Source organism: Papilio polytes, unplaced genomic scaffold (assembly GCF_000836215.1).
Source record: "Papilio polytes unplaced genomic scaffold, Ppol_1.0 DF821845.1, whole genome shotgun sequence".
Classification (NCBI taxonomy): Eukaryota; Metazoa; Arthropoda; class Insecta; order Lepidoptera; family Papilionidae; genus Papilio; species Papilio polytes.
The window spans coordinates 3,789,028-3,811,158 of NW_013527359.1; the positions used below are offsets into that span (position 1 = coordinate 3,789,028).

Below are 22,131 nucleotides of genomic sequence, written 5' to 3' on the forward strand. Positions count from 1 at the left end.
ACACAGAGATGGTCAACGACGATGGTCACCAGTAACTCCAGAGGAACTACAGCATCTGCAAAAAGATATAAAATCGCTACTTCAATTTAAAGGATTAAATTCAATATTACAGTCACAGCAAAAACTTTATTTTCGCTAGCAAATTTTTGGTGTCCCAGATGTTGTTATATTTCAGGAAACTTGTCCGTTGCTCATGAATAATTAAAGTCGAGGATAAGGGCTATAACTCACTTAGCATTCTGGCTACACTTCAGCCGCGGAAACGCGTTTTACGACTTAATTGGTCACATCTTCGGAGATGTTTTTCAAAATAGAGCGTTATAAATAGTATTTTTACTAGTCATAATCTGATTAACTGGAAAGCGCTACATTTATGTTCTTTTTCTTTTAAGAAATAGTTGATACAGTAAGTGTGGAACATTTTATACGATAGACTTTAAGTTGAGATCGCAAGAAAAAGGGCGTGCATCGATCGGTGGGTTTGACATTCGCATCACGCAGTATGCAGGCTTCTGCGGGTCGCCATGGTAACGAACTGTGATCTCCTAAACACATTGCCACAAATAATATTGGAAATATCGAAAAAGGTTGAGCGATTAATCATTTTAAGTAAGACAGAAAATGTTTTAATATTAATATTTAATAAGTGTTACAGAACCATCAATAACATTTATTTCAACTTAAATTCTAAAAAAAAAGAAACACTAATGGAAAATTACATAGGTTCTTGTCTTATTTCTAGATCCGGACAAAATATGGAGCAACTTCACGTCAAGAGGGTCGCTGTAAAGATGTCAAAATTGTACTAGAGTCGTAGACAATTCTATGCTACGGGAACATTGGTGTTACCTAATTAATGTTACCTACTTCATTCTATTTTAGATTTTAAGAAACATAATTAATAATAAAATAAAAAATCATGTTGTAGACAAACAAGAGCAAAACGATTAAAACCAAAATATAACGTATTAACTATTTTATAAGAAAAAAAAACTGTTATCGATACTGTACTTGAAAATTTACTGTCAACGTTTCTCTAACAAGCGGGCAATAAGCCAATTTATCATTCAATGTCAAGAAGCTTTCAGTGAGCTGACTGTATTTAAAAATAAATCACTTTTTTAACTAAACGGATATCCGATCCAGCGAATTAAGGTTTTTCTCGTTAGTTATAGTAATAAAAAATTTTCAGAGAAAGCTCTATGAAAAATAATGTTTGTAAAGATAAAAATTAATAAGTTATTGAGAATCCTTAGAATTGCATTTTCTGTTTAAGAGCAATTAAAAAAACTGTTAAAACTTCACTGTATACATCATCTAGGGTAAAGTAGACTAATAAAAAAAATTAAAAAACTCACCATATTTTCATACGAACAAAATCTAAGATAGGGTCTAAAAGTTAATTTTATTCAACTCAAATTTAAAAGCATAAAACCAATAAATCATTACCAGGGTTATTAAAAATAAAAGCGTGAGAAATAGGAAGCAGTAGTGCACCCCGCGGCGTCACCCGTGTTCCCGGGATATTAATAGCTAACGGGAAGCCGGGACGTCGCCTTCCTAAACGCTTATTGTTTACCTCAGCGGCTTTCAACCCTTGCACTAACAAACATTCTACCAACAATAATATATACAGCGAAGGTACCAACGAAATTTATTTATTCAAATCTATTTTTTGCCATTGATCATTTTTCATTAACAGCTTTAAGTCGATATTAGAAGGATTTCCTTTAAAATCGTAGTTCTATCTATACTTACTATTATAATAAAGCGTAAACACACACTTCTTTGTTGCCCAAGATGTCAGCAATTACAGCATATTTTTGAATAATTATTTTTTAACAAAAAGCCCTACACTTAAGTCACGCTTTAAGCTATATATTTACACGCTATTAAACTTAGGGGTAAATATTTTTGGATAAAAACTCTAATGGGGGAAAGAGACCATTAGTTGCTGCCAACATCAAGGGAGCATGATTGCTAAGGTTTGTCATGTCATGTCATTTTGACAATTACAATTAATAATTTGACAAATGCAAACAATTAAATTAAATTTTTATAATTTCATGCGGGTGAAGTCGCATGGGAACAGCTAGTATTAAATATTAAAGATAGATAAGTTGAAAACATACAAAAGACTTAAACCTAACGGCATTTAAAAATTGTTCATGTTCAAAAGAAAGGTAAGCAAAAACATTGAAGATTATGAACACATACCACTTAGTGGTTGTTACTCTCGGCATTGTATTTTGTGATATGCTTCAATCTACTCTTATTAAAACATTATGTAAAATTGTTAAACTAAAAACCAAACGATCATCTCTACGAGATCTTAAAACAACGTCGTACACCTGTAAAATTCGTAATTGCAATAATACAAAAGTAATAAAAAAGTTAGTATTTTGTTTTATCCACTTACCTTTAATGGCAATAGCAAAAAGTTTTCCAAAAACCATAAAACTTGCGCCACTTCAAAGTCTTATTTAAATAACGAAAACTACAACGGCCCCTATATTTGAAAATTCTGCTGTCAAATAGATTACCCACTTTTTGAATTATTACAGGATAGTATTGTAAAAAAATCAAAGAAGAATTTTAAATTACCGTGCGAGGCAATCTACGTAATTTCTAATGTTTACATTAACAGCTGTTTTATGTAACGTCCACAACACCGCCCTACAAGCAAAGTACACGAGATCACTGAGCCTATGCCCTAACCAAAAACCACGAATAAATACGCAATTTCAGAGCGTGGTGAAATAAATGGTTGTACTTTATTATCGTGCCATCTAGTGGCGAATAGCAACATTAAAAATAGTCTGTACTTTTAAGAAGTCATAATAGATGGCAACTTTCAACATTAAACCAATGACATTAAACACTCTGAGAACTCAAAGTTTAAATGAAGTAACCTAATATTATATTTACCAAATCCCAATGCTATATTTTAAGGAAAAGAAGTAGTGAATAATATTTTAAGTAAAAAGGATTTTATGTTTTCTTTTTCCACAAATTGTAAACTGACAGCATATGTCAGATTGACATTAATCGTCTTTTTGTTTATTTCTGTTGTTTTTAAATTTTTAAAGTAATCAAAAAAATATTAAAATTACAAGTTTCCGTCTTTATTTATTATTTTCAGGATACTATTTTTTAGGATTTATGAAACCGAAAATGGTTAAAATATGGAAATTAGGTCTTGTCAGTTACGATACCTCTTTAAAAATTCAACAAGCTCTTGCGAAGAGACATTTCAATGCTTTGAGGAATGGTAATAGTATTAATAACGATACTCTTCTACTAGTCGAACATAAACCTGTCTATACTGTTGGTAAGAATTTTTAATATTAATCATATAGATTTTAAAACATTGTATTATAACCTTGATGGAGCATTAAAGATGCTTTTTAATCCCTAAATGAACTGTTATTTCCAGGTATAAGAGATGAAACGCCCGCAGACGAAATAACAAGACTACAAAGTTTAGGTGCTGAATTTAGGAAAACCAATCGAGGGGGTCTAATCACATTTCATGGTCCAGGCCAATTAGTTGTTTACCCAATTATCAACTTAAAAAATTACAAAACTAGTGTTAAATGGTATGTGAAGAGCTTAGAAGAGACTGTTATCAAACTATGTGAAGAGTTAGGTAAGTAATAGAAATTACATGGGCTTTAGTAATATTTTATGCATATGAATGTAAATTGTTACATAATGCAATAAGAAGCGATTTGTGTATAGTATAGTTTTTCATATGAGTGCTTGATATTTTTCGAATTAACTTTAAAGACATTTATTTTATCTGTGGCTGTGATAAATCTTACCCAAGGACCTAAGGATAATTATGTCAAATGATTTTTAACAGACTATAGAGGAAGTTTAAGAGTAGCCCCAGTGATTGAGAAATTAAGGAGTAAAAGGTTAGCATAGCATGGGCATGTTATAAGAATTGATGAGTCGCTTGTAACAAGAAGGATGTTATCGGTGTAGAAGTACACCAGTACAGGTAGACCTAGAAAGAGATGGTTGGATTGCATGAAAGGTTACATCATCAAGAAGGGAGTGATGACTGAGATAACAGATGATAGAGTTATTTGGAGGAGAAAACCCGGTGCGCTGAACTTATGGGACTAGGGTAAAGTAAGGGAGATGACAATGATGATTTCGTCTGATTATAATGTTGTAGTTTAAAATTTTTGTATTTGAATAACATGACTTACACCTACAACCTTGAGTTCTTGATTTGTTGATCATCTGAGTGTTCACATTTCTTATATGCCACGATTACTTGTTTTTTAAAAATAAATATTTGTCATTGTTTTTTTTTCCAGGTTTGGAAGCGAGTAGATCTCCATACACCGGTGTCTGGATTGGTGACAATAAGGTTGCAGCTATCGGAATACATGCCTCAAGATATGTTACTACTCATGGAATATCACTGAATTGTGATAATGATCTGTCATGGTTTAACCATATTGATCCTTGTGGTATTGAAGATAAAGGTGTAACTTCTCTGAGTCAAGAAACTGGTACAACATTCACTCCAGAACAAATAACCCCCTTGTTACTAAATAATTTTGAAAAAGTTTTTAATTGTTCCTTAGAAGATATTGAAACCGATGTACAAGAAGATATACTAAATGGTGTTTATAACAAATTAATGCTTGAATCTGTTGAAAGTTAATGAAAACTACAATATTGTATAGATAAATTGTAAAATAGAAACTCAAGAATGTATTTATTGTTATGTTTATAAAATTTATAGGTGGAAATTAAAAAAAAACGGTAAATTTGTACAATTTTATTTCATTTATGCAATAAAGTTAAAAAAATAAATAGTATATTAGTCTAAATAAGTTACGAAATCTCAAGTTGGGTTAAGTGAAATGCTGGTAAATGTGACTTGGAGTATGAATTTAATTGTTAATGTCGATCATTATTATATTTCCTTGACATTTCAGCAAAACCCAACTGAAAGTTCAATGAGCTGTTTAGCGCCAAAAGGACGGACACAAAGTATTTACAAATCTATTAGTTTTTTAATTAAAAAACATATGATAAATGATTATGTATGCAATTCTTAAATATCTAATTATTTCCTAAAGTATCTATTACAAAATCCAATAATTTAATTTTCAGAATAATCCCCTAAAATTATTAATAATCGGTACAATGACTGAAATTTCATAGGGATTATTCCAAAGGATATTTTTCACCTAATACAAATAATTGTACACTTTTGTTCATCCAAAATTACTCTACCTAATATTAATAAATGCATTGTCCAAAACTAAACTATATTTATCCTAATTAACCAACTAGTTTGCTTTAAATCACTGCTATGAAATGATTATTTGTAAATAAAAAGCCGGTTAAAACAAATTCTAAGCAAATACTTAAACATAATAAATGCTTTAAATGCAATATTTTACCACTGAGGTAAATGCTACATTCCGGTGGTTAAATCCAATTGATCTAATTTATTCCAATCCTACTTCACTGACCTCTACTAAATGGACAGGTTATAAGGCGTGTTGTTTCAAGCCTATAAAATTTTCGCCATTTTGGCGCTGACAATAGCGGTGGTGAAAATTCGAACTAGTAATAGATATAGATTAAACCGTGAGTATTATCACCAGACGTTTTTAATTTGGAAGAAAACATTAGTTTCCAAGTAACAGCCTATCCGTTTAGTATAGAGGTCAGTGCTATATTTATTTTCAATTTTTTCTATGCATTGCGATTATCAGTCAAATGTATCACAATTTGATGTAAATTCAGCGCTTGTAGCAACAAAAACACTAGAATCCTCATAACCTCAAAATCTAATATGACATTACGACATGTGTTTTGGCGGGGTCAGCCATTTGCGCATGTAGTAACAAAAGATGGTGGCGATGTATAGTAGAACGAGAAGTGCGCACGCGACGCCCAAAAGCAGCACTGACGCTTTGCTCGGGCAAGGCTCCACTATGGTTACTGTTTTCTCTGAAAATGAAAATACCAATAGATTTATAGAAGGAAGATCGAACTCGAATTAAAGTATTAAAATAGGAATATTGTAAACAAGTCTGTTTTGGCTAATACTTTGAATTTTTAACTACAAGTAATGTTTTCATTTGCACTAATTAGTTCAACTATTATTATATTTATATAATCTGTATTCTTACCGCCAAAGTTAGCTTCAGACGCTGTACCACCAGGTTTGTCAGAACGGAGGAAATCTGTGCTCTGTCTTTCATCACCAAAATCAAGGACAAGAATTTCTTGCGAGATGTTCATATTCTCCTCTTTATTCCTCGATTCTTCGGTTTCGTTGGCGGGCAGCGAACGCTTCTTTCTTCCCCATGACTCCAAAGATTCTCTGCCCCATTCGCACAACGCCTGAAAACAAACAATATTTTAATAATCAAGCTTTTGAACAACAAGAATAAACAATTTATTGTTTTATTTTTTACAACTTCTACGTTCGATGAACCATCTATTTTGAAATAGTATAACGGCCAGCATTGCTTAAGTGAAAAAACAGTCATAATAGTACATAGGGACAAGGTATCTGCCATGTTTTATTGTTCTAAACCACAGTACAACATACCATAACAAATGTCAAACAATTTCGTTCAACACCGTAACTAATACTACCCACACGAAATTTGCAACAAAAAAACCAACACGAACATTTTTTACAGACAAATTAAAACACTCACCGGTTCGCAAGGCCCGAGGCAGTATTTGACGTTGCATTGGAAGATAACTCCATAAGATTCGGTAAATCTAAAAGCTTCGTACACGGATTGAAGTGCGTTACCGTCTGGTGTGAAACCTGGGAAGATTGAAGGATCCACTGGACACCTATAAGAGAAATGCGTTAATATCTGTTAGCTGTTGCGTCCAAATAAAGTATACATTAGTATTTGATGTCACTAACCCTTCATCGTCGATGATCGTGAATGTGCTCTTGGAATCCTTGGCCATGGCGACGCAGCTTCGAGCGAAGATGCCGTATGGAGCTACAAATTAAACAACATTTCAATACCCATGACAGACAAATAAACAAATAACAATAATACTATCAAAACAAACGTCTTTTGATGTTTTTGTAATGGGATTGCGTTCCCAGAAATCTTTTGAAGCTCTGGGAAGCTAAAATATTTGTAGATTACAGTCAATCTTACTGTCGTCGGGTATTTCGATACGGAAGGTGAGACGGTCTCCAATGCGCACGGTTTCCACCTCGCGCTCGCGCCCGTCCAGGATGCGAATGCGTGGGGGAGGAGCCTCGGGTGCAGCAGTGATGGAAATCATCTCCGGGTCTCTGAAACAATGTGTATTTAGATAACACCGAAAAAAGAACAAAATACTGAAGGTATTGAGTTGGTATTTTAATTAAAAACCACTTTTTAATCAAAATATCATCGATTTTAAGCATTAGAATTGTGAAAAAAGCTTTTACTCAATTCATAAATTATAATGTAATTAACTAATCACAGAAATAAAGATGTACAAATAGTACGTTTACTTTCACTCTTTATTTCGATACAACAAAAATAAGACGAAACACTTTGTAACTACATATATATGAAGAAAGTACGTGATCCAAACCCGTAACATTGTTTCTTGTAGATGTAAATCTTGACAGGATATCAGAGTATTATAATCGTAACAAAAACCTCAGCAAAAAATCGCAACACGGATAACTGGGAAACAAGTACTTAGCAATATTTACATATTTATAAACAGTCGTATCTATCCAGTCGTGCCTTCGCGTATTAAGATGCACCTATATTTACAACATTACAAATCCACATAACGTACACAGTTTCTACTATTGTCTTTTAAATTCTAGCCGAGATGCTAATAGGTGTGAAGTGGTCCGTTATTGAGGAACATACTAACCTGATTGGCACCATTCCGAATGTGATATTCTTCGAGCTCATGTCATAGGTACATTTCACTTTGTAGATTTTATCCGCTTTGGTCATGACGACGCTGTGATGTTGTAGAACTACCGTATTCGAATATACACCAGTCTGAAACGAGATGTTATTAAAGTTAAAAAATCTCTGCATCTGAGTCTGAGACCGGAGAATCCCTGCTTTATTTTGTTGTGTTTGTTCAATTGTCATAATTGCCTTGATACTCAAAAGACCAACTTTTAACAATGAGAACTCAGAGGTCACATTGCGATGTTTATGAACCTTTAAAGTTAATTTTAATCCAGTGAATAATCTCTACTTAAGGATACTTACGACACTCTGAGTGTTACAATCCTGTCCGGCCATGGTGAGGTCGAGACGGAAGAGGTCGCTGTTCACCACATCAATGTTACACGTCTCCGAACGACCGAGGGCATAAATACGACCGTTGAAAGGCTTGTTTGTGCGAACTTGTACTGCGATCCTGGTGTCCTTGCAGTGAACGGATACTGAAAGAGACAATAAATACAATAATGCCAATGAGTATTAACAACAACTACGAATGCAAACTTTTGAAATAAATTAGTAATTACATTTTTGTAATCTAAACCTTACCATCGTAGCATGTGCCAGTTTTGTCACAGTTCGCATCGTTCCTCGTAAGGTTGCTTTGCACGCTGGTTTCATCTTGCTGGTGATCGATTGTAACTGGCAACTCTCCGGATGGACTCGCAGGTGGCTCTGAAAAAATATATAACATGAACGTCTTCATACTTCCACCTAGATATATCTAAATAAACGTAGTAAAAGAAGACTATGTCTTCTGACTATAGAAAGACTATAGAAGAGTTATTTTAACATTTGAGGGACGCACTATCAACAAATCCCATAAAACTGCAGAGGAACTTATTTCAAACGCGTCTACCACAAAGAATAATATAGAAAATCAAACAATCTATAATACAGACAGGTGTATGCTACGTAAGTAAACAATTTTCATAATAGTATCTAAAAGTAAAAGAATGTTCGTGTACCGCGTCCAATAATAGTCGATACAAGTTTGTGGCGTTGTTGCGGCGGACCATAGACGATCCAAAGTGCACACCGACATCGCAATTACACTACGTACGAGCAAAAGCTCGCCGCTTCGGGCAATTCTAGATTTTCACACGCAATCCGAATGCACTAGGCGATTCCGAACTAATATCCAGAACGAATGTACGATGTTGAAACTCTATGTCAATTCGAACGTATTATTATGTGGTGATTTACTGGACTGTCGACGCAATAATTGTGACGAATCATTTTAATGTCTCAAGGGCCTTTGATACAGACATTATCTCACATGCAACGGATATCATTACGTTTATAAATAAAAAACAAAACTATAATCATTTATTGTAAGTATAAGAGTTTTTTATTTCGCCAGGTACCTAAGGAGTTTTGAGCAAGATCTTTCTTGGCGTCCCCAATGTCTTCAATTAAGTATAACGCTTATGTAATCAAATGTCGCTTTTCGATCGTTAACAAATTTTAAAGTTGGTTGAGGGATTTCTGAGTTTGTGAGTTAACAATATAATTTGTTTAAAAACAAGTTTTGTCCTTGTTTTCTCACCACATACAAAAGTATGCACACTTTTAATACATTTGCTATTTATATTCTCAAAGGCTATGGACTTTCCCATTCGAGACCGTTTTTCTCATGACCGCTTTGTAACTGTGTGTAGAATTTACCACGTATATTTACTTGCGGCATCCTACCCTCGATTGTAATGGATAGAATTTATGTTTAGCAACGCTTCCTATGTGTTTATATTTTATGCCAGTATGTTAATTGAACAATCTACTAACTGTTTAGCTAACTAGAATACTCAACGCCTAGTCATTTGATAATCTCAGATATAACTGCAAGGTTAATCTACACCTAGATATCTTCTAGATCCTCGGACTCTATGTTTTAAATGTTCTGCGAGAATTTAATGTTTCTGTAATGAATGAACGGTAACCTAAGTAAGCGAAATTATAGTCTGGTTTTAATGCACTTTCATTACATTTTCCTGTTGCATTTATTTAATATCCGTGCATTTTTACTGTTTTCTATTTAGTTATTGGTCTCTTATTTTTAGTAACTTTTTTGTTTTGACGTTAAGTATTTAGGGAAGGTGTACGCTTATGCATGTCCGAAAATTTATTGTAATTTTATTCTTAAAATTTGTTATCTTATTGCGAATTTAAAAATATACATACTTAATGTTGAGTCAATACACGCAAGCTGCCGATTCGATATGACCATTTAGGTGACTGACCGCTTGATTCGGACAAAGTTTTGACTCGACCACAGGTTTGCCAAATATTTATTCGCCAACATTTAACTTCTAACATGGGCTTCGTTTATATTTTTGGTATACAATAAAACAAAACAAAAACTTCGACAATTTTGTTGCTACTTGTATACATGAAGCGAATTTCGTAAGAATTCTAAAACTGTCTGCCAAGATTTAGATAATTTAAAAGTATGATTTTATAGCTCTTAATGTCTGTCGTGATTCAAATCGATGCATTAAGTAAAAGATAAATTATATTCTATCTATCGAGTACGACCGGCTTTGCTAAATATATCTCTCGATAAATCTTGATCACTTCACCAACGATACAAGTACAAGAATTATCATTAAGACGTCCTGCTTACATTTATTAAATTACAGCTTTTACAATAAGATTACTTGAAAAGATTTGAAACTATTGCTATTTCCATAAAAAAGACGATTTTAAATTATTTCGCTATTAAAGAGCTACGTTATCAGTGAGTAACATAGGCTCTATTTTTTAATATTTTACGCAGTAGTTTCTAATAGAACGCACTTCTATCAACGATTAATACTAAATCAAACTACTAGTACTAATTCAAATATTTCTCAGTGAGAAATTTAATTATTGTTGAGTTAATGAAGTATTGATAATGTTGCATAGTTTTTAAGCGTGTAAAGCAAAAGTTTTTGCACGACTACGCATCAATAGACAAGAGAATTCTCACGTTAGTTAACTGAGAAAGAGGATGCAACAAGCAGGTGTAGATTGCCGATTAAAATTCCAATGATATTTATTAATAATACAAAATTGTAACAATTCTATTATCAGCTTCATTTTATAAGCTTCTAGGTTTTCGACATATCGGAGATTGACACAAAGATGCAATGAACTGAAAACCATTTGAAGTAGACTCTACTATTGATAACTATTCTTATACAGTGTTTGTAATCAAGTCCAGTAGAAACAAGAAATTATAACAACTCTATTACAACATTTAACTCTTAAAAATACATGTTTGTTTTATCGATTTACAAAATTTCATAAATCTATAGTCATTAATGACGTTATCAGCTATCAGCTAGTTTGTAAATATAATTTCTCATTTCTTTTAGATTCGTCCATACATGTATTCATCATATCAAAAATTTGATATAACAAAGTCATATTAATCAATCATTCAATCCAAAATTAGAATAACAATATCTTATTATCGTTTCGACAACAGTTAATAAGTTCAATGAAACAGTTCGAACGTCTATTACGTATTCAGTAGACATAATTAGTTAAGTATCAACAACAAAAACGTCAATTCGATCACAGCGGGGTACGGAATGAGGTATTTCAACGAAAATGAATAAAAAAAGGTCTATAGAAGAGACTAGCGTTGTATAGGCGATAACGGTGCTATTGGGTATCGTAGTTTTGTTGGCAAACCAGTCAGATCACCGCTTAGATTATCCAGCGTGCCCACATTAAACCTGGTAATCGTTTTTACTCAATGTCACATCAAGGAGCAATCTATCATCCATATTTCTTGATACTTTTTGTCACACTGTCACCTATCGTATACTTAAAATCCGTTATCTAAATAAGTAGTGATTATAGGAGTCAAGGACGAGAATTTAAATTGTCTCATAATGTCTTTTTATACTACTTAACTTACATACATCATACAAGTGAATCATTTATTTTAAGTTGATTTTACTCATGCGTACACACAACACTCATGCCCGTACATTAAAATAAAAATATTATTTTGTACAAAAATAGACTCTTTTGAAGCACATTTCTTCTTTAAATTTCTGATATATCCGATATCAAAATTGTCACCAAAGTAATACTATAACCTCTAGACTGCTAATGCCCAACCATTCCTCAAAATAAGTAATTCGTTTCCAACAACGGTTAGGTTTTACCTAAGTTATGTCAGTAAAGTTTATATTTAGTGAGAAACCTTTCTAAGAATATTTAGGGGGTGGTTGGTTAAACCTGAGAATATAATCTCATCTTAAAAACAAATTTATTACTTATTAAAAAGTCATAATAATAATTTAGATTTATAATAAAAACAACATTGTTCGTTACATGTATGTTACAAAATGAATAAAATGTTGCGTACCTCAATGCGGTTTTTTAGCTTGTAGCGCGGCCGGTGACCGGCATTGAGTCAAGCGCAAGGTCACCCCAGTCGTATTGTGCATTAAAAACGCATCCAGCTATTAATAACTATTAATAGTTGCTTAACAAACCGTAACTTGATGTAAGCGCTTTGAGCAGATGCATACATTACTCGGAACAATTTTAATTAAATACACTTCATGTTGCATCTGATCAACTCTTGCAATTTTATGTTTCGAACTTGTGCATGGTTATCTTTTTTGGTATTTTACATTAGATTTAACATGTATTGTTAAGGGTGTTTCTTTCAGGTTAATTCAATTTATTTTAAGGAAACGTTATAAGTGTTTAAAATAAAAAATATCTAAAAACTTAAATTACAAAAAAGTTATTGAATAATTTTCAATTTAGATTCCGACTATAATTTTTCCATTACTTGTAATGAAATTATTTACCAAAAAAAGCGTATTATTTATGAAGCATAAACAATAATTGAATTCAACAGAAAGTAGTTGGGAACGTATAATTTCGCTGCGTGGATTTCATCATTTTTTTTTTTGTTAAATTTTAAATCGAGAATAAGATATCCAATCATGTTAATCAATCTTGTTCTATATTGATATCGATTCAATTACAGATGAATTGGGCCTGGAGGACGGAGCTCTAGTCACGGCCGAAATAACAAAAGACATAAAAAAAACAACTATTCGTTTCAATTTGTGTAAAATAACCGTTAGAAGGCACCCAGCACGCACGGCTGACGGCGGCTTCATCCGTCTCCATGACTTTTTGCATCATAATGCAACCATTGTCGTGACTCAGCATTTTAATACATTGTAAACATAACCAAATTATGTTCGCGTGCCGTCGCTCGTAACTTTACATCGCAAATTCAATTAAATTTTGGCTTCGACTACTTTTTTATTCGATATTAAATTAGTTAGGCATATTTTCTATTGATAGGTTTTAAATAGGAAATATGGAGATCGGAGTAACGGTTAGAGCGGGAAAATACTCGGTTAGCGCATTACGTACGAGGTGCTGTCTTATTGTGAACGGGGCCGCCACCGGCGATGCTAATCTTAATACGATGATTCTACATTCACGTAATAGAGTAGCCGGTATGCAAGTATATAAAAGAGCTCTGCTATTATTTATTCGCGTTGTTCACTATTAAGCTTTGTTCTATTTCTTATATTAATATCGTAGAACATTGTTTTAATAGGCCACGTACAGACTATTTATTTCCAGTTCTATAGCTTACAATTATGCTCTAGGTGTTGTCCGTAATACGTTCGGATTTTAGTAAAAAATCTTTGTATTCTAAGCGTTCTTCCAGACTGTGTAGACGTGGTAACAAACATTTATCCATAGATAGAAAGTTTTGCATACATAATATAATTAATAAAAAATGTACTTTACTATGTTACCTTATGTTTAAAACTAAGCACACAGTTTTATATCGTTTTAAAAAAGATAGATCTATAAACGATGCTAGATAAGCGTTGAGTGAACTCGTCGCTTCTTTAGATGTAGAGGACTGGAATTTAAAAGCAAAATGGCGGTATTCGTACATACTTCAATACTTCACGTAAGTATCTGCTAACGCATCAAGACGTAGTTGCCATTCTTTTAAAAAAATCTGATAATCTAGTCATATAAAGTCCAAGTTCCCACGAACAGAGATGAGAATTTTTACTGGCAACACAGTACAATTAGCTACTGTTTAAATTGCGGTGAAATAACCATAATTATTCAGATGTATATCAGTTACCAATTTTATGAATCACTTTACAAAAGTCGTGATTGGTTGAGCGTGTAAAACAATTTAAGAACACAAGCTGGGTTAACGCTTATTTAAACAGTAGCTGGTAATCTATTTTCAAATATACCTAATTATATATCTACATCATCCGAGGCGTGCATGTTTATTCCTTTTTTATTTTCTTTATTTTTTTATTGAGAATTTCATTTTATGACTCGTAATTGATTCTGCAAAAATAAGTACAGTCAGCTGCTATCACATTGGCTTCAGAAACTTGTAGTTATACGCTTTCTGTTTTAAATATTAGATGCCGTATACATTCGGTACGATTACGACCACTTATTAATTTATTTAAACGAATATGTAAGTAAACCGATTTTCCAAAGTTTCGTATGTTTGTACATATTTGTGCAGCTTATTGTACCCACTTTTACTTGACCTTTAATGAAAATAGCTTTAATATGCGTAAGTTCTAAGAATAAAAATTGAAATCAACCCTAGATTAAACCAAGATCCAATTTCTTTTTTTTATATCTTTTTTGAGCGTTAAAAAGCAATAGATTTTGAAAACCAATACGTTCATTTCTATCTTATTTTCAACAGCTTTCGCTTTAAATTCCCGTTATACTTGACCACCGACGACGTTAATTAAGTAACTAATACATAGAGAATGTGAGACCTTATCTTTATTCATTTATTCATGTCTTAAATGTATGTTATAATAGTATCTATGTACCTAATTAACATACGTTTTACGGTAACACCTTTAATGCAATACTAGCTTTGGAACGCGACATCAGTACGAAAAAAAATGAAAGTAATTTAAGTGTTCATCCAGATTATGTTCTACATCTGTACCAAATTTCACCAAGATCGGTTAAGCTGTTTTAGAGATAACGTAGAAACAAACATTCATGTATCCATCCCTTCGATTACCTATAATACGTTTATTTTCTCAAAGATCAATCAATCTCAACATTCGCATTTATAGAAGTAACATACTATAGATTACTAATACCGCTTGACTAGAATAAGAAATATTTATTCATCACTTTATTTATTAAAGTGCGACTTACTTTACCATTGTCAATCTCTTGTATCCATTCTTTACATAGCTTCTTAAAAACTGTAATAAAAAAATCTAAGCTTCTAGGTTAAGATATCATAGACGTACGTTCGAAGCAAACCCATTCATTGAAGATTGTATTGACAATTTTTAATCAATCACACTAATATTATAATTGCGAAAGTTAAGACGGATGGATGGATAGATGTTTGTTAGAGTTTGTAGCTTAAACGGCTGAATGTATCTAGATGAGATTTTGCATACATGTAGAACATAGTCTGGAAGATAACATAGGTTACTTGCTTTCGTTTCTTTTGATTCCACGCGGACGTAGTCGTGGGCGAAAGCTAGTCGGTAATAATTACCAATAGCATGACGTCCGCCTTTTACGTGTATTAACATTTAATGTTTACATTTTAAATTAATGAGATGTAAAATAAAGGCAATTTAACTGTACCATTACTTGAGAGGAAATTAAACTAGTCGTCGTAATTCTCGCCACCGGAGTACTTTAACATAGAGACAGTAACTTGACGTAACTGTAAACTGTTGAGTTGATAGCTTTTGCGACAAAAACATCGCTGCATAGCGTATACTTGCATAACATTGCACTGATGCAACAACGCCTTCTTATAACAATGAAGATTTTATACATGTAGGTGTTGTTTATATACTAGAAACATTGTTTTATACTATTATTTTATATTTCATTAGAAGTAGGCTATTCGATAAATACTCGTTAATTCTATTTATCAAACATAGAGAATACAAAAACTTTAGGTATTATAGTTTATTTCTAACTATCAGTTGCTCCCAATTTCGTCCGAGAGGAATTAAAAAAAAAAAAAAATTAATAAACAATAGCCTGTTACTAAGTGATATTAAAGTTTTTAATAGCGATTTTTTTTAATCGGCCTTATAGTTTTGACACAATTTCATTGTTTATCTTTATTAGCTAACTATTTTTCACGATTTCAACGTACCTTTTAAGTATAGATAGACGTTATTTCCGTCTTAACTACCGTCTTATTAGCTATCGTATGCTGCACCATATACAGTGACGTCTAGATTTACTGTATGTTCTAAGAATGAACATTAATACGCATTTCATTCACGTATTACCTCGTACAAAGAACCATCCGGATTTCGCGTGTTAAAAATATTAAACACAAGTCCCTGCAGACTAGACTTTTTATCGGCCGATAGTTTAGTCAAACGCTTAAACAGTATAAGCGTGCCAATTACACAGATTTTATTTTATAAGATTTTGTCTTGACAAACCCGATAAAATTATCGCCTATGAATAAACTCAGTAGATTGTAAGGAAAGGTGACTTCATAATAAAAGAGTTTACATTATTTTTTTTATAGTCTATTCAGTTTAAATTGTCAGCACTAAACGTATGTAGTGGGCTATAGTTTTTTAAATTAATACTTCGTCCTAACAAAGAAATTCAAATATGCAGTTAAATGTGTTTGTCTAACGGTAACTTAACGTAATTAAAACCAAGTATTTTTAAAGCAATGAATGTTTTAGTTATAACATAAAAATAAAACCTCCTGAAAAGACAAAGCCTTTTTATAGCTTTTATAAGTAGAGCGTAAAACTTTTTTTTACATCAATAAAACATAAGCAATAAAAATGTCCGCACTACTATATAACGGGGTTCATTTTTAAGATATTATTTTGAAAGCTGTAAAACAGACAAAAAAGGTTTAGTTGATAAAAATTAATCCTCAATATACGTAAGCATAATGAATTGAATACTTTGTTGTTACAAATAAAAACCAAATTATTTTAATTCAGTTAAAATAACCATAATAACAACATCTGAAAATAATAAATTTTTATCAAAGTTTTATTTCATCATCTCAGCAACTCGAACTTTTTTATTCTGTGGCGCAAATTAAGCAATAAACAAGTTCAATTTAAACTCTATATTATTTCTCCATTACTCACATCATTCGCTCTCTGAAGAATAAGTTTATAATCTAAAAGAGCGTACAACGTTTTTTGCATCGAACTAAAGTCATTAAAAGTCACGTAGGGTTATTTTTAGAACCTAAGTGTCATCGCGATGTCCATTTTCATTTTACCCTGTGCCGACCATAACATTTTTAAATATAGAACCTTGCAAAATCATTTAAAATCAAATTTGAGATTTTTTTGTTTCAATTATGGTGGCCAGTTTTTAATCGGGTAACAATTTAAATATCGAAAATAGTGGCAATTTTAATGTAGCCTAAAGTGAAAGATTTTTTTTGTTTACAATATATAGAACCCAGTAAGATCTATACGTAAAAAGACGCCAAAAATGTTTATGAACTGTTATCATTAATTTCAAATGTCAAGTTTTACAATTATTAATATCGCTTTTTGTGTAATTATGTTTTAATTCACTGCGCCATAACCATAGAATAGTTGTTAGTAATTTGCTTTTGCAAACAAAAATTATACGTCATTCATTCTAAGGCAACAATAATGATGGACCATCGATCAAGGGAATCCAGTTTTCAGTGGCGAGTGCAAACAATAATAAAAAAGAATGCACATAGAGTGTAATTATAGGCACGTCACTAGTAATAGAGCTGTCCATTTTGAATTTTGAACAGCTGCAATAAATTTAACAAGCACTGGCATATTCCACTTCATACAATAAACAAAAAAATATTTTTATTACTAAAGCAATACGAGGGAACATTTATGGGGACATGAATGTTGTTAGGTCAATTGCTAAGAAATTATTTCTATCACATGTAATAGGGATGTACAACTAATACAAATAGACTTTTACATTAGACTTCTTAATTTGAGGTGACCGACTTAACAAATGCATACCGTGGCAATTGTGCATGCATATTAAATAATTAACTTACTTTCACAGTAGTTCTCGAAGTATTTCCCCGTAGGTTCACCGTCGTCAATGAGCGGTCTCTCGGCATTCAGGTAGGCGGATGGTCCGTCGGGTAACGTGTGATGATCAAGATGGTACAGTCTGCAGTTGTAGGCGGATGAATGAGGAGCTCCCAGGTATAAGAAGGAACGGCAGAGGAATTCCGATTCAATCTCGCAAGCTAACCGACAAGCTGCCTCTGACGTCACCTGTGTAAAGTACAAATAATCAAATGTTGAATTTATGTTTCTACAATAAGCAATTTCAGAGCATGCTTTAGTTATTGTGAGGAACTCATTTGCACATCTATATTATCCAACAGTTGTAAGACCGTATTTAAAGAAATAAAATAATTTTTAAAATTAGCATTTCATTTTAGCATATTACTAAAGTAAATCTCATCATTTTCACACAAAAATAATAAACAAAAACAATCATTAAACATTTCTAGCAGATCAAAACTAGTTACAATACAATCACACGTTATTATGCAAAACGAATATTATGGCGATGCAATTATTTCTTCTACATAAAAGAAAAACGAATCCCTTTCCGTCTACGCATCAAATGTAATGCAACATCCAGTCAGTCCACTCTGATATTTGAAAAAAAGTGCATCATATCTATATTAATTGCATGTCCATCTATACCGCACATAGGGTTGCCAAGTCGAAGAGATTTATAAATCTCTCTATTCATTAAATGGTTATTAATACGAAATACAATATGTTGTATACCATAAGTGGTATTTTCATTTCTAGGAATCATTTGTTGTATGGTATACTATTTTTTTTGTCTTTTCGCCTAACCTATACTCATAAATTCCTTAAAATGTATGTGATTCTATGAAAAGCTTAACTAATCCATTAGTCATAGTTTAATTGAAAATATAAAACATAGCTAGAAATAAATTATCAACAAAGTTATTATTCTTTTCGTGACAACCCTGGACAGAACGTTTAAATAACTTAGATACATGCCTGTAATTCCTTGTCGGTGTAATAATGCAGGCCGGCGTACTGCGCCACCTTGTCCTCGGCGACTCCCACGCGAGGGACAGTGAACACCCTGGACCCTTTGCATGCCTGCGATCCCTTCAGGCACAAGTTCTGAACAAAGATATAACCGTAAATTTATTCATAATTTTAAATATTATAATAAAGTCATACTCTCTCTACATTTTAAGATCATAGTACGAGTATATCTATTATTTTAACGAATTTTATGTACTTTTGTACGAATTTGAGTGTAACGGTGTTGTCAGAGTGGTCAAAACAAAAACAAGTAACGAAAGTACTGCCGCACCTCGAATAACGTGCCAACAATTTTTTCTACGGATTGATCTCAATTGATAAAAGCTATTAAACTACAAAAAGAATAAATGAAGCGAAAAATAGAACTCTGTCACGTTAACCTTTTTCACATTGGAATAGGACTTAAGCGACAAAATTAATTGATTGTAAACATTTTACTGTTCAATTTTGTACAAAAATTCACTATTCGTGGTTTATGACAAATCATTTGACCCAACTTTACTTTGTTTTTTCTCTAGTTTCTCAATCCCAGTATTAAACTGGTACTTTGCAACGTCCTTTTGGTAGTCCAAATAGTTTATTTTGAAATGTATAAAATATACCATTAGAGGTACAAAAGCACATACAAATATGTACCAATTGTTGCATTGTTTTTTATCTTGAATCTCATTTTGTCCTATTCCTCTGTGCAATAATCAACAAAGGAAGTTATCACAGGGTAACTAAATTACTTCTAACAGTTTGTGGTACCAGATTAAATGTTACAATAAATACTCACTTCGAAGTAGTCTGTGCCGGGAGTATCGACGAGTTGCACGAAGTGCTGAGCGGTGCGTCTGTCGGAGTCGCTGAGCGCGCACCGCATACTGCCGTATTCATACTCCGCAGACCGGCACGGGAAACGTTTCTATACAATGTCAATACGTTAATAGAACATTCCAGAAATTCGTCTTATTTATTCGATGAATTAATATCTGCAAGAATTTTCTATTTCTTTATTGTTATCCTCTTGTAACTAGTTTAAGAAACGAAAGATAAATTTACTTAATCAACCAGTAACAAGGTTTCTTTAATATGAAGGTACTTGAAGACTACAATTTACTATATGAAATCTATATAACACTTTCTAAAGATTTTTTAAGCATTTATAGCCATTAAGCAAAGAATTCATCTATACTATACCAGAGCTTTACGTAAACAAGCTTTTATCGTCTATGTATCTCGAAAGCTGCTTGAAGTGGGACAAAACCATAAAATATAATTGAATAGATAGCTAGAGTATTAACTGCACTGGAAGAGCTTCGATGGCAAAACGTAATTCTCCATTGCTATCTAATTCTTGGCTGACACGAAAGTCAAGCAATTTCCTCAAAGTGGAGTGATTACCTCGTTGAGACAGGCGGCGAGGCAGGCCTCCTTCGTAGAGGTGTAGATTATAGTATTGTCCAGGCCTCGCAGCGCCTTCCCGGGGACTCGCTCGAACGCCCAAGGGCGCAGGCACACGCTCTCAGTCCTCACTTGCAGCTTCACCATGTAGTATGTATTCACCGCACGCTAAAATAAAATCAAAATGAATAAGCAAACAACCAAGTTTATTTATGGAACTTTGTCATTATCGTCTTAGTTTTATTTGTAAGTGCATTGGTCGTGAGACGCAGCGCATTTGTATTTATCGCAAGTGCTTATTAGATGTCATAGCGATTAGGCTATCCTTTTTCAAGCTAGTCTCTATCGGGTCGATTTCCCCTTAGGCTTGCGACCGATGTAATCTACATAGCTAATCCGATCTTGACATCGAACTAATTGGCGGTAGAAATGGTCAGTAGCCGACTATCTATAAACGTCAGATTATAAATTAATAACCCCTAAGGAGATTAGTATGATTTAACGTTACTTTTAACTATGTGAATTTTATGTTTAAACTACTTTACCACTAATAATACAAAATTCAACATAACCTAAAATAATTGTAGTATAATCAACGTGAGAATTAGTACATGGGCTCTAAAATTGTAAAGAATAGTGTGATAATTTTAATGAACTTACCTGCGGAGTGGCCATGGGATTATTCGCTTGTGTGTCATTTTGTAGCAAACAAAGTGTTTCTTGAACTGGTGTTAAGGGATTGAGTACGAAACTGTAACAAAAATATTTATTTATAAGACGGTGAGAAAAATAATCTAACATCATAATTTATTGTGTTGTTACATCGCTATATTCTATTTATAAGTCAGTAAGATTGAATGTTAAACTACAAAGGGCAAAAAAGTATGGATTGATTTGAGATCAATTATTTGCATAAGAAGAGAGTAAATTCTCGTATGTCTACTGATGGAGACGTATGGATGAGTACTGTGACGTAATAGAGAGAAAGGGCAAGTATACAGATTGCAGTCTATTAAACTCCTATGATCACTAATGGAATCGAATGTCGTTTGTTTCTTCACTAGATTATTCCCATAACTTGTATCTATAAATCTATATTCAGCAATACATTTTAACACGAACATGATGCTGAAGTGGATACGGCGTCTGCATTTATTTAGTAATGACAGCACCGCCACCGCGCGTTACACTTACAACTTGCAGCCGCATAACGGAGCCCGTTTACCGTTCCTAACGCCAGATATTTCCTATTTTATTCTAATCCAACAACATAAACTAGGCTTATAAATATTTATGATCATCTTTATTTGGGCTTTTAAAATATGTGTAGAAGCTTTTCGATCTTGTGTCTTGTGTTTAGCAGTTTAGAAGTTTGTTTCAATATGCAAACTGTGAGGTTATATGTACAACTATTGAAATTAGGGTTAGGCGTTTATTTTGCGTCATCTTAGCAAATAATTCCAGTAGTTCAGTTTAATCTTAGTTTCTTCCATTAATCTCTTAAAACTTTAGGTATTACTTAGATATGCTACTATGTATTTAATTACTAAATAAACAAAAGAGTCAAACTAAATTGATTTAGACTAAAATTTTATGTTCATCATTTGGTTTTTAACATTCTTAGCTTTCTTTTTTCTTTGGTT

General features: G+C 32.7%; 2 protein-coding genes across 2 annotated transcripts in view; one reads left to right on the forward strand and one right to left on the reverse strand.

Annotated features, from left to right (window-relative positions):
- Positions 1–3,064: 3,064 nt before the first annotated feature.
- On the forward strand, positions 3,065–4,773 carry LOC106108050 (putative lipoyltransferase 2, mitochondrial). Its single transcript, XM_013289127.1, has 3 exons — positions 3,065–3,331; positions 3,437–3,649; positions 4,332–4,773. Exons 1-3 carry the CDS (start codon positions 3,163–3,165, stop codon positions 4,682–4,684), a joined length of 735 nt encoding a protein of 244 aa, XP_013144581.1. The 5' UTR covers positions 3,065–3,162; the 3' UTR covers positions 4,685–4,773.
- Positions 4,774–5,724: 951 nt separating this feature from the next.
- Positions 5,725–22,131, reverse strand: part of LOC106108048 — a 40,909-nt gene continuing 24,502 nt past the window's right edge. Inside the window, exons 4-16 of the mRNA XM_013289125.1 lie at positions 21,149–21,239; positions 20,489–20,656; positions 19,881–20,009; positions 19,049–19,177; positions 18,052–18,277; positions 8,532–8,657; positions 8,250–8,425; positions 7,897–8,030; positions 7,176–7,315; positions 6,929–7,010; positions 6,708–6,852; positions 6,171–6,384; positions 5,725–5,988 (exon numbers count right to left, since the gene is read on the reverse strand). Of these exons, the coding sequence (XP_013144579.1) occupies positions 5,837–5,988; positions 6,171–6,384; positions 6,708–6,852; positions 6,929–7,010; positions 7,176–7,315; positions 7,897–8,030; positions 8,250–8,425; positions 8,532–8,657; positions 18,052–18,277; positions 19,049–19,177; positions 19,881–20,009; positions 20,489–20,656; positions 21,149–21,239 (1,912 nt within the window). The 3' untranslated portion in view covers positions 5,725–5,836. The remainder of the gene's footprint in view (positions 5,989–6,170; positions 6,385–6,707; positions 6,853–6,928; positions 7,011–7,175; positions 7,316–7,896; positions 8,031–8,249; positions 8,426–8,531; positions 8,658–18,051; positions 18,278–19,048; positions 19,178–19,880; positions 20,010–20,488; positions 20,657–21,148; positions 21,240–22,131) is intronic.

Bases quoted from the DNA above. Each gene is read 5' to 3' on its own strand.
- LOC106108050 (XM_013289127.1), top strand. From the start codon at position 3,163: ATGAAACCGAAAATGGTTAAAATATGGAAATTAGGTCTTGTCAGTTAC. The intron at 3,332-3,436 runs GTAAGAATTTTT...TGTTATTTCCAG, and splicing joins TAAACCTGTCTATACTGTTG to GTATAAGAGATGAAACGCCC. The intron at 3,650-4,331 runs GTAAGTAATAGA...TTTTTTTTCCAG, and splicing joins CAAACTATGTGAAGAGTTAG to GTTTGGAAGCGAGTAGATCT.